Raw genomic sequence first — 13,377 nt, forward strand, 5'->3', positions numbered from 1 at the left:
AATTCCCACATCTGTTTGAACACAATTGAAAATTTTACAAGTAGTTCATGCAAATATATTGGTATGCAGGTGTGCAAAAATACCTGTTGAATAAGCAAGGTCCCTATTATTAATCAACAGTAGTCCAGCTACCTGATGCTGAATGTGATCTACTTTGCAGCCTGTGTTGCTCTATATTACTAACGTCACAAGGCTGCCAAAGTTCCACATCAGTGACAAATAGAAAGTATCAAGTATCAGAGTCCTGTTCCATGAAGGGCTGAGTCACTAACCTGACTGATCAGCAGCAAACATATTCCTGACACTTCAACCTGGTGCAACAGAACATTCTGTGGGCCACTCCTTTGTATTTCTGGGTGAAAATAAAAGACCTACCACATCATCAATCCTGGCAGCATGTTTTTGCAGTGGTAAAACTAAAAGCAAGTTGCAAAGATACAACCACCCAGCCAGAATTATTCATTTCACACAAAATTCTTGACCTTAGTTCATGTCATTTACTACTTCCAGCAAAACATTTCAGTCCTTTTGGTACTTAAATAGCAATCTGTGGAAGTGAAATGGAAGGAGGCAGCAATATTTTTCTTATACCATTCAGCACTATGTAGTAGTATGAAAACATGACTCCGCTTCTCAAAACACATATGTATTTTAACAAGTTTGCTTCCAAATGTTTTGAATAAACCATATTACTTAATCAACAGGAACTTTTTTCAGCAATGCAACAGCTAGTTATGAATTTTTTTATTTTTTTTTTTACTGAGAATGTAAAGCAGTCAACTCCTTTCGCATTATACACAATTCTGGTTTTTTGTAGATGACATTATTTTAATATCAATATTGAAAGTTGCCATATATTAAACTGTCCTTATTCAGAAGCAGGTTAAAGGATATACAGTAACAAGAATTCAAGTTACGAAAACAAACTTATGATTAACTCACAATTATGAGAGGGTCACAGCAATTTATTCTCCTACCTGCTTTCCATCCAGTGTACAAAGTCTCTTGACTACACCGGAATCTAACTTAATGGCTTCTGTGATGTCAGTCAAGACCTGTTCGAAGGAGTGAGCAGTCTTCTTATTCAGCAGAATTCTCACAGCTTTCCGTGGTTTTACTCCACTCCTAATAACAGTCACTAGTTTGGGTTTAATGAAATCTTTACTCTCCTTCACTTCACTCTTCGTGGATGTCAAAGATGTCAAGGATCGAGTGGACCCAGTCCTTATGTTCACACACCAGTTTGGATTGACATTCTTGGTGTAATCAACTTTGCGATATGGTTCATTGGATGCACATACATAACTTTCACCTGAAAAGAAGATGATATTTTCATAATTTAAGGTGGTTTGCAGCTATTTTTTGTCAATTTAAGAAAATGACAGATTTTTCAAAAGGAGTGATCTTCCTGTATTTCAACTGCAGGCTATTTAAATTGGAGAACTGTAAATTATCAGAGCTTTCCATCCAAACAATACTCTCATAGAGGGGTTTCAACGGGTTTCAAGAGACCTCTAGCAAAGAAATAAAATTAAAAACAAAAAAAGTAAAGGGTAATAAGGGGGTTGAAGATATTTCCCATTTCTTTTGGATCATTAGTTCTGACTGCAGAGTAATTTTCCACGTGCTTAAATTTCTTGAGCTCACAAGACATGACATTAAGAGCATTCTCCTACAGCAAGTATCCATATCCTTCCCTATGTATTCCTTAATTATATACTTCAAGATGTATATACACATGCCTATGTTTAATAATTAATTATTTTTTTAAGTTTTAAAGGAATAAAATTCAAGCATCTCAAGACCCTTGCTCTGGAGGACACATTAATTTACCAGAAGTTACTGCCTTTCTCTGAAGGACACACTGTTGAAATATATTCACTTCAACATTTTTTTTAGACCAACAAATGCCTGTTGAGGCCATAAACGAGACTTTTGAGACTAGAGGAATATGAAAGGACATCTACACTTTTCTTTCCTAATTCAAAGCCTGCACTGCTGATACCTCCTTAAGTCAGACAAGGGAGGTCAGAGGACAACAAAATGTTATCACAGGCTAATAACACACAACTTCACATCAAATCATTTAGAGTGGTACCAGCCACAATGCAGACCTAACTTGTTACTTTTCTCCATTTGTTGACATCAAACAAGGCTGGACACTAACTGGAGGTTTTTGGTTTGGTTTTTTTTTTTTTTAGAAGAGGACAGTTTTCTCTTCAAACTGCTGTTTGTTGTTTATCACAACTCTTCTACCTGACAGCAATAGTTGAGATGCAGACCATGACAAAAGACATCTTTAGCTCTAGGTTATTTTGGTAACCCACATCCTTGGAGTCTCATAAAATGTCATCCACAGACTTTCTCAAGGAGGTAAAGTATTGCCAGAGGATGAAAGGGAAGCATTCACAACTGACAGAACACACCATTCCTCCAGGCAGAAGAGCTGCCTATATCTTAAAAAGCTTGTACTCAAGGTCACTGGTGGAACAAACCAAACTCACCTCCTAGGTACACAGCAAGGGGAATAAAGAGTATCCATACATCTACTGGACAGTACCGTAAAAGTTACAAAATATACACCTATGCTTAGATACACACTGGAAAACTTTTAAACAACACTTCCTAAACTCTAGTTTGGAGAACTGATTTAGCTTAGAAGTTGTATACCTTATTCTAAAAGCAAGATAGCAAACTCATACCCCTAAATAATTACTGTGACTCAAAGGACTTTTTCATGTTTTTTTTTTCCCCATACCAACTACACTGCTTCCTAATTTTATCTTGTATTTTGGCCTTCTTGAAAGTTTATTTGCTGGATTTGAAAGAAAACAGATTATAAATAAACCAAGTTAACAATGATTTTGTTTGGGAAAGTTTGGCAGCCAGTTCTGCCTCCACAAACATCACTGGGACTGCACTCCACTGAGGTACAACACCAACTTGGTGTGAGGTTTTATGGATGCCACTGCCTTGCCTGTAATTCTTCCTCCTCATAGACTAAGCGGTGCACAAAACAGAAACCAACACAGCAAACACAAACAACTCCTCTTTCCCCAAAAAATAAGCAACAAAAAATGAGCTGTTTTCAGCCCATAAACTCCTTGAATGCAATCCTATGATTCTCAAGAGGGGGACCGTCCCCTTCCAACAGCTCTTTTCAGAGACCCTTTGCTCATCTAAGCTGTTACTGTGAAACAGCACGCGATACTCAAGTTTTGTTACAGCAGCTCAGCTGCAAAAGAAAGCAAAGGATTCCCCCCCTCTACATCCTCTTAATACCAGATTCAGAGGAGGACTATGCTCATTTTCTGAACAATTTCTAATAAGCCACGAAGCTGTCCATCTCTAAGCACAGTGCTGTCAAATAAGAAGCCTCCCAAAGAAGCTGGTAGTTCTAATTCACACCAATAGACTTAACTAGCACTGTAACTCCTGATCATTTTGTTATTCTCCCCCCTACAACTAGTTTACTGTGTTATCTAGAATCCTGGCATGGTTTAACCCCAGTCAGCAACTAAACACAGCTGCTTCCTCACTCCTCCCCCGCAACCCACTGGAATGGGAGAGAGAATCAGAAGATTAGAAGTGAGAAAACTTGTGGATTGAGATAAAACCAGTTTAATAGGTAAAGCACAAGCTGCACATGCAAGCAAAGCAAAATAAGGAATTCATTCACCCCTTCTCATGGGCAGGCAGGTGTTCAGCCAGGGCTCCACCACGTATAACGGTGACTTGGGAAGGCAAATACCATCACTTTGAATGTCACCCCCTTCCTTCTTCTTCCCTCAGCTTTTATTGCTGAGCATGATGCCATAAGGTCTGGGATACCCTTTGGGTCAGTTGGGGTTAGCTGTCCCCTCCCAACTTCTTGGGCACCCCCAGCCTACTTGCTGGTGGGGTGGGATGAGGAGCAGCAAAGGCCTTGACACTGTGTAAGCACTGCTCAGCAGTAACTAAAACATCCCTGTGTTACCAACACTACTTCCAGCACAAACTCAAAACATAGCCCCATAGTAGCTACTATGAAGAAAATTACCCCAGCCAAAACCAGCACAAACCCTTAGAACAATTTATTCCATGATTACATGCTAAGCTTTTTATGGATGCACCTAGCAAGTGACTTTGCTTTCTGCGTGTGCATGTTAGTTAAGAATGCTAATTATTATTTCCTCTTACAAAAAATGAACAGAAGGTAATTTAGTCATTATTCTGAGAGCATTACATTAGGCATTTAACTTTGGAAAGTCCCTGAGCACTTGCTTTGAAGTTTATTGAACTGCATAAGACTTTGGTAATATTTAATCATCCCCAGATAATCATAAATAAACCTGACAGCATCCTATTCATGAGACACTTCCTAAACACACTGAGTGCCCCTAGCATCTCAAGGATTTTACCCGAGTCACCTGTCACTTAGAGTAAGCTCTTCAGTACAGCCTGTCCAGCTGTGTGCAAACAAGTTAAATAAATTCTAGCAATCAGCACTGCAAGGTACATCAAAACTCACGATCATTGAGCATGTTCAGAATTATCCTTGCAAAAAGAAAGCACTTCCTAGACCACTAAAAAAAAACAGTAAATGCACACAAGATAAAAGTTAAACCTTCAGGGCTGAAGATTAAATTAACAAAGTTAAAAAACAAACAAACAAACAAACAAAAACCACAAAAAACAACCAACACCAAACCACAAACCAAAAATCCCTCAAAATTAAGGCTATTTGGAAACAGGTTTTCCAACTTGAAACAAATTGCTTTATGTAAAGTACAGGTAGAGAACAAAAGGTGCCTTTGCTAGACGATTTACCATAGGAAAGTCTCAATATGGTACGCTAGCTTTGTCTTTTACAGACACGTATCATAACAGAATAACTTATTTACACTGTCATGGAATGTGATCTACGGTCTGTCAGAGCTGTACTACAACACCCTTTAGGACAGCAGAAATGGTCCTGTTAGAAAATTTTCAATCGGTATTAATCCAGAGGATCTGTTTCTTTACAATAGCAGTGTAAAACTCTTTGCCTTCTACTAGTTTCTTTGCTTGACACACAAATAAAATAATTTCTAGATTACCTGAACAGGTCAATACCTGTTTACTACAGATTTCTTCTTATAATTCCCTTTCCTTTAAGCAGCAGCTTTAGTTTTTTCTGCTGAAAAAAAAAATACAAGGTGCTTTCAACTTAAAACAAAGTAATACCTTAGAACAAATGTCAAATAAATTGTTTCAGCTGCATTTAGCCAAGCCTTAAGTTGAAGCACAAACTATTTTAGCTTTAACAACAACAAAAAAAGAATATCTGGCAAAACTGACTGCAAAATTTCCTATAATTGGCAGCTACAGGAATGATTAATTACTTGAGAACTGTAGTATATTACAGATTGTTTAGTAAGTGTTTTAAATGCCATGCTTGCTTTCTTACACCAGTCATAAACTAAACTTAGTAACACAGGTTTTACATGGAAAACAGATTTTACTACTACACCTGCAAGGCAGGCACGTATGGCAGGATTAGAGTAAGGACTCTAAGTGAGGAAACACATGCAATGGTGACTTAGTTCATGACCTAAAAGATAAAGGGTGAAGTTTTTACTCTATTGAAATTACTACTTGAACTTGTAATGATTTCACCACAGCCAGGAATTCACCCACAGTTCTGTTGAGAACCTTGCAAAATACCAAAAAATCACTAGAAACAGAATATAATTAGGAAACCAAGAGCTGCTTTCTGCATAAAGAATGATTTTTTAGGAATGAGTTAAACATTGATTTGTGTGGTTTAACAGGGGTATACAACTGATTATTCAACAGAAGATATTTAAGGATATTTAAAGAAGAAAAAAAAAACTGGCAGGAGTAAGTTAAATCACACCTATAAAGTTCTCTACAGGAAACTTTCCCGCAGAATGGTGTATTCAAAAAGCATGCCTAAGAGAACACCACCCCTTGATGAGTAGGCATTAATTTTGAACACTTTACTACTGTTTAAATTGTTATTTCACCCCTCCACCAAAGCAGAAAATGTATTTATATATACGTCTGTTTGGAAGAAACACCAAGTCACTTGTAAGAGTATTATCTCTCTTTTACATTATATTTTGTAGGTAAAAACTTGAAAGTGTAATGTTATGTATAATATTTACTGACAGCTTTAACGTATGACCTGATTTTAAATCTGCTTGTGATTAATTTATGTATAACTACAAATTTCTGAATCTCCACATTCTCCCAGAAAAACAGTATTTGTAAAATGTAAGGTACAGCGCTTCATTTTTGGTGGGTTTAAACCAGACAAACTGATTCCAAACACTGTTAAAGTAACAGATAACCTTCACAGTTAAAGTCACATACATAAAAATAAGGTTTGGCTGTTTCACTAACTGCCTTGAATGAGATTTTTCATGTATCTAACCTAAATATATATCATTTCAATTACTAAGAAAATAATTTCTGACACTTCAGTGGCATTTCGAACAGGCTGTAGCTTTTTTTTTTTTTTTTGTCATATGTACACCTTACCAACCCCAGAAAGTTGACACAATTCCACAAATAGGCATAAACAATACTTCATATATTTCCATTGCTGACTTTGATACGGTCAATTTTATGGTTTGAAGGGCCACTTTCCATTTACAGTCTTGAGAGATTTTAAAGCTAATGCATTCTATAATAGCTTTAACTGGTACACAGTCACAACAGCTACATTACTGGAAATAAATACCATGTCCTTAACTTACAATATTAGCATTAACATGAATCAGCTCCCTAGTTTGAAGACAAAGTTGTGTAGTTAGTCACTAACATTGCATTGAGACTTGAAGTAAACTGTAGGCTAATGAAGTAGAAAAAAGAAAAAAAGCAAGAATTACAGACATAGGTTACTCTGAACCCAGGTAAACTATTCTACAGCAGAAAGCTTAACCAGGCTGCAGAACAGTTTTGGCAGAAGTATGAAACCTCCTTCTAAGCTGGCATTACAATTTCAACAGAGCATATGTGCCATCCATCCGACGCTCCATGGCAGTACCCAGAGCAATCTAAAAGTGTCAATTCTTCCGCAAAGAAATCCTGCTACCACCAAAATTCTTCAAACGGGGTGTATGCTCACTTAAAAGGAATATCATCCGCTGATATTCTGGGTCACAATATAATCAACAAATGGAGTTAAGTTTACTTCTGATTCTCTAGGTCTTATTATCATTAGAAAACAAACAACTAAAAGACATGAAACATTGCCTGTTAATAAGGAAACATTACCTGCCTCTAAATAATTTACCTGTACTGAATTAATAACCAGATGCACTACGCATGAAGCAAGGCCTGTGTGTACACAGTTTAAGTACACTGTTAGAAGGACTCCAGAGAGCTAAGTCTAAACAACGCTCCACAGCAGTAAAATACAGATGACCAACACAGAGAATGGATAAAAGAGAAAGCCAGACTACATTGGTCAGTCTGACTGATAAATAGCCACAGACCATCAGTTGCTGAAATACTGTTTTGCTTGCCTTAAAAACTGATCTACAAAGGTTTTCTTTTGCCATCTGGCTCTTCAATGCTGTTATTTGCAGAAAATGTGCCTAGCCCACCTTTCAGGATATAAATGCAGGGCTAAAAAGAGTAGGGTGTACGTGAACTCTCCAAAATTCAGCCATTCAGCTTTAGGTACTGATAGGAAAAGAACTTCTGCATCACTTCGAAACTATGTGCGGTTTTTGAAGAAACACAGCTGCCTGACAACTTGGGGTTCTTGACAGCACAAGTTTTGTGAACTGGAACCCACTGCTAGGCATTCGACAAATAGCCAAGAAACACTCAGACTTTTTGTCCTTAAAACCAGAGACTCCTAATTCATTTTCCTTAGCATGAGGTTAAAACCCAACTGTGGATATGTCATGCAGCAGGAAACATCAGGAAGAAATTAAAGCGTACAGCGTTTTGAAACAAAAGTCTCTGAGCAAGTTTTTCCGGCTTGCTTTTTTGCAAGGTGTTAACACAAGCACTAACTACTATCTCCTGAGAGTCACATAAAGCATCACATTTTTAAATGACACACTGCATAAAAGAGAACGAAATAGCCAACACAGGCAAACACATCCCTACAGGAAGAAAACCCTTAGTCTCCGTATCTTTTTAAGCGTGTGTTCCCCTGTGAAGCGCACAGAACAGGGCAGGCTTCTAGGGACATTTCATCTATCATCCCACGTTCCTCAGCTGCTTTTGGTGGAACTCATTAATTTCAAGGGTGCCAAAAGCTGCTTATTCAATACAGCACAGTAGCTATTAGGGCTACTAACCTTCTAACCTCAGGAATCACAGGAAAGAACCCTTTTTGTGTTCTGTAATGCCAAGCCAAGCAGATTTCCAGAACAGTATTATTTACATCATGTGTGAAAGGACTGATCCAAAAATAAAACAACCCCTTTTGTGAAGGATTAGGTTATTTAGATCTCTCCTTCCTTCCTTTCTCTCACAACTTCCTCATCAGTCTCTTACGATTCCTTTACTTCCACATCACCTCCAATAACCTTGCATAAGTCATGATCTTACCTCATCTAGAGCACTTAAGTTCCCCTTGCGCTTTTTAAAAGCTGGGATGACGACCAGGATTTTAGCAGATGACTAATTTCTCCTAGTTTTCTTTTGACTTTATTTAGCCAGGAGGTTCAGATGACAAGCTTCTTATTATCTGTCACAGAACAGTTGAGGTTGGAAAGCACCTCTGGAGGTCATCTGCTCAGGCAGGGTAAAAGCTTTCAGAAGACAGTTAAGGCCACCTGGTATCAAACCCACCTGATACCATGTGCCTCCTCCACAGTAAGTTATTCTCTTCAGGTGCATTACACATTTCCCATCCCTGAAGCTAGGAGATGCACATTGGTGGAACTATTTTATTTTGCTTGGATGGGAGGTTAACTAACAACTACATCTGTATTTCACATCCACACCCCTTTCCACCAGGACTGTGTAACTACAGCAATTTTGAACATATACTTGGAAGCAGATGCTTTTAATGCTTTTTAATCCTTCTTTTATAATTTCTTTTTACCCTTTGTTAAACCTGCTACATTTGCCTCTTTTTAAAGCATCACAGGTTTTGGCTTTGGCACAGGAAGGTAATTATACCTTCTGGAAGAAGCAAAAATACAAACTGCTTACTTGGTGTTACCATCTGCTTGCCCTGACAGAAGAAAAGAGATTCTTGACCTAATATAACAGTGTGCATCGGCTAGAATCACAGATACTTAAGCAGGATTAAAATGTAATATGCAGTAACAATAATAATGACCTAAGACAGAAAATACTTGGATTGTTCTATACCCCTTCTAAAAACCACTTTTTTACTCTGTACTAGTTTGGCAGAACCCATTTCTTTAAAGAAGATATTGTGCTGTGCTACATGTCCTGGTCGTACATAAGGATTGCCCTGCTCAGAACCTTTCCACCTCCTGCCCAAAGACTTCCCTACAAGTGCCTGTTGACTGTCTGCAAAGCTGTGCAGACAAAACTACTGACAATTTTTAAAGGACTGTTAACTGAGCATTGTAGTTGAAAGAACAAAGACCCTTAGGCAATGCTTCCTACCTAGGGAACTAGAAAAATTCCTTATCACATGACAAATCAACATAACTTTTCTTGTGAGGCAGAGTCTAGGCTTGGTTTCCTCTCCCAAAATCCAACAATATCTTTCAACTTTGCAGCAGACCTTAACAATGAGGATTCTCTATGTCTTTCACTGCCAAGACAATGAAAGCACACGACAGTGAGACAGAGCACGGCCAGTATCAATGTAAAGCACAAACATCAGCACTAAAGAACTGCACAGTTCCTACTATTCCCATTGTGTCATGCTTTAGGAAGCTTACATTTTTAAAGAAAACTGAAGGATTTAGACAATTAGTTAACTCTGGTAGAGAATAAAAATGAAACTATTACTCCATAAATTCCATTGAAGGGAAAATATACAATTACACATGGAATCCCCTATTCAGAAGTAAAAAGTAGTGTAAAGTCTGACAGTAAAGTTGAAAGAAACAAAACAGTAAGAAAGTCATAACATTCCCAACCCCCATCCCCTCTCTGGATCTGTCTGCTCAAAAAAGATCAGGAGCAGACAATGAAATTCTTCACTCCTCCCATTATAACCAAGCAATGAAAACTGTCAAACTCATGAGCGGTAATGTTTCCTAACCCACAGGGACTGAAAATATAAATTATATTTGCCTAAGGCTGGTCCAGCAGAACATGCTTTTTTTTGACGGTCACGTTCAGTTAAGAAAAGCAATATGCTTAAAACGGAGCTTGTCAATTTTTGACTAATAAATGTGATTTGGTCAAATTTTAACTGACTCGACCTGTAACAGAAGTATTTGAAATCTACAGCATGTCTGTGCATTAGCTATTTCCTCTTAAAATGACAAACAGTAAGACAGATTGCCAAATACAGCCAAACCCCCAAAAGCATTCATCAGTAACTCAATTCAGCTAGTTTGGACTATTATGATACAGAATTTGATACTGACAGATATTATGATACAGAATTTGATGCCCCAGACAGATATTAACCTGATAAATGACAAATAGGCCTTAAAGAGCTTGCCTGCACTGGGGCATGTCAGTGTCCAAGGGCTACACACACAGGCTTGAGCTGAAGGAGGTTTAATGCAGATCTTGCTGGTTTGGCAAGGGGAGCTGAGCACTCACCTTCTACTCGCTTCCTAGAACTGCCACTACTGAACCTGAACTGCTGCAATTCCATGTACCAGCCCAACAACACCGATGAGGTGCAAACAGACTAGTTAATTAGGTATTGCATCAAGTAGCCATGTTCAGTCTGGTGTTCAGCCCGCAGTTGGCATGCCCAACAGCACTTTATTTTCCTTTCTGAAAATGAGAAAGCAATACAATAAAAATGCCATCCAAAATGCCATACTTCCGGTGCTACTGCAGTTCAAGCTTTAGGATACCACCAACGTTCAAGTATTTATTCCAGAGCAGAAATTCAAACTTGCTCTGCTGCAGCTACAAGAAACAAAGAAAATAAAACCAAATCAGATCCTCTTCCTGCATCTCAATAACAAAACAGTCAGCAAAGAGCTCAGATAATTTCAAGGAATTATGGATTCAATCCTTGTTCTCTTTCTTCCAACCCTGTATATGCTTTCCTTTCTCTGTACAGTGATTAGACTTATACTGGTGAGTTTTTGGCATGCTAACTGGAGAACATACTAATCCAATTATGATGCTACAGGACTTTCTTAAGGTTCCTAAGAGTTGTATTGGTCATGGATAGATGACTAATTCATTCAGACTCTTTTTTTTCCCCCCTTTTATTTTATGGGAAAGCATGGAAGTAGCACATCGGTTGTGACATTTGTTTTGCTTTATTTCCCCAGTGAAGAGCAACGAGACACATCACTCTTTCACTATCTGAAGAGACAGCAAATAAGTTTTTGCCTTCAGTTATTAGTTGTGAGAGTATATACCACATTTATACTGTCATCCAGAAAGTAGTTTTGTCTTTGTTTTAAACCATATAGGCTTAAGATCATTCCTTCTGCAACATTTCAAGAGTCACCCCAACTTATCATTCGTTTATCCAATTTTTGCTTCATTCCCTTTCCCTACCATCCCCACTCCAGCATGTCTTTTTGCTATCTCTAAATTAATCAACAAATCATGGAAAAGATTTTGACCGATTTCACATTTATTTTATGACCACAGTCTCATCATCTCACTCTACAAACATTTCACATTTCCTCTGCTTTGACTGTGGAACAGCCTTACAGTAGATCACATGGTAGGGAAAGCCCTCAGGCAGTATGTTACTATTATAAAGTGCACTTTCATACGTATCTTTTTTGAAAAAGACCCCTTTGATGTAGCAAATGCTGTAGCCTCTTATGTGTTCTAGACTGGCTGGTCCCTAACTCCCAGAGCCTTTACTGATGGGTTATATGAAGGTCTTCAGGTTCCCTTTCTCATCAGATTCTCCAGGTGTGATTCAGCACTGCTTTGAATCACAAAGTTTCCAAATCAAAGCTTAAAGGATACACAGCTGAGGGCCTAAAAAGGAAGCAGCATTAGAAGGCCTACAAATCCTACTTCTTCATTAATGCAGATCAGCTACAGATAGAGTCACTGGGTGGAAGACTGCAGCGGTTGATGGATTAAATACCAGAGGAGAAGCATCAAGTGCAAATTGATTATGAACCTCACAGCGTGTACAACATAACCAATACATCTGAAAGCCTGATTCATGTAATGCTGAGTTTAAGGACATCATAAGAGAAGGAATTCTGCTCCTTGTTCTAGTAATTATCATTCCCTACAAACAAGAGGCATATGTTCCACTCAGAAGAAAGCACTTCTGGCCACGTTGTGAGACACAGTTAAGCACTGCTCTGCTCAGATTTGCAAGGTCTACATAAACTCGGCAGCCAAGTCCCGTTATCAAAAGCTACTCAGGGACAATTCTAAGAGGAGTTTGGTTCTTTACAATGATTTTGGAAGTCAGACAAGGTAGGTAGTTCCATCTATGAATACGGACTCTGATCACATTTGAAAACAGGACATTACACCAGTTTGAGTAAGTGGTGGGGTATAAATAAATGATCGTTTTGATAGCACAGAGGCTTTCCACCTGAAGGCTCAAGCCACTGTGAGGCATCAACGGTGGTTTACTAACTGTTAGAGAACTAAATTACAGCGTTTCCCTCTCTTACATATGGCGATGAGGGAAAGGTAACCAAGAACATTACGATGGTTCTTGTTGATGAAACGAGGACCTGCTGCTTACCTACCCTGAGAGTCACCTGCCGAGGCAGCCAGGGCGGCGGGAGAAGCGGATGGTCCGCACCGAGACAACGAGACCCACGCACCTGGCAGCCACCCCGGGCCGCCGGCCCTCAAGGGCTCCGAGGCTGCCGAGTCTCAGGAAGGCGACTTCCCTCGGGTTTGACCAGGGTAGCAAGAGGAAAGCCCAGCCCAGGGCAACCCCCCACCAGCCCGCACCGCCAGAGCTCCCCGCGCCAGGGCAGGGCACCGGGCCCACCGGAGCGCTCTCACCTTCCACCAGCTCGTCCAGGCTGGTGAGCTTCTTGCTGCCATCGATGGTGTAGATGGTGCGGACGCCCTGGGGCAGGTTGACGTTGTCCGACAGGGAGCGGGTGAGCTCAACGAGGAGGGCGTCGAAGGAGCGGAAGCGGTCGCTGGAGATGGCGTACACCAATCCCTTGAAATACCTGTCCCCGTTGCGGTAGAAGCGGGCTTTCCGGGCTTTCTTCTCCGAGCTGAGGGCCTGCAGGGTCCGCGTCCGGTAGAGGCTGCAGTGGGCGCTGTGAGCCGGACTGGGGATCAACCCGTTGCCCC

General features: G+C 39.5%; 1 protein-coding gene across 1 annotated transcript in view; it reads right to left on the bottom strand.

Moving 5' to 3' along the window:
• Window positions 1–13,377, bottom strand: part of DCLK2 (doublecortin like kinase 2) — a 98,606-nt gene that overhangs the window by 83,592 nt on the left and 1,637 nt on the right. The window contains exons 3-4 of the mRNA XM_026847966.1: window positions 13,075–13,372; window positions 978–1,312 (exon numbers count right to left, since the gene is read on the bottom strand). Coding sequence (XP_026703767.1) covers window positions 978–1,312; window positions 13,075–13,372 — 633 coding nt within the window. The remainder of the gene's footprint in view (window positions 1–977; window positions 1,313–13,074; window positions 13,373–13,377) is intronic.

Source organism: Athene cunicularia, assembly GCF_003259725.1.
Source record: "Athene cunicularia isolate RWA chromosome 4 unlocalized genomic scaffold, athCun1 chr4_part2, whole genome shotgun sequence".
Lineage (NCBI taxonomy): Eukaryota > Metazoa > Chordata > Aves > Strigiformes > Strigidae > Athene > Athene cunicularia.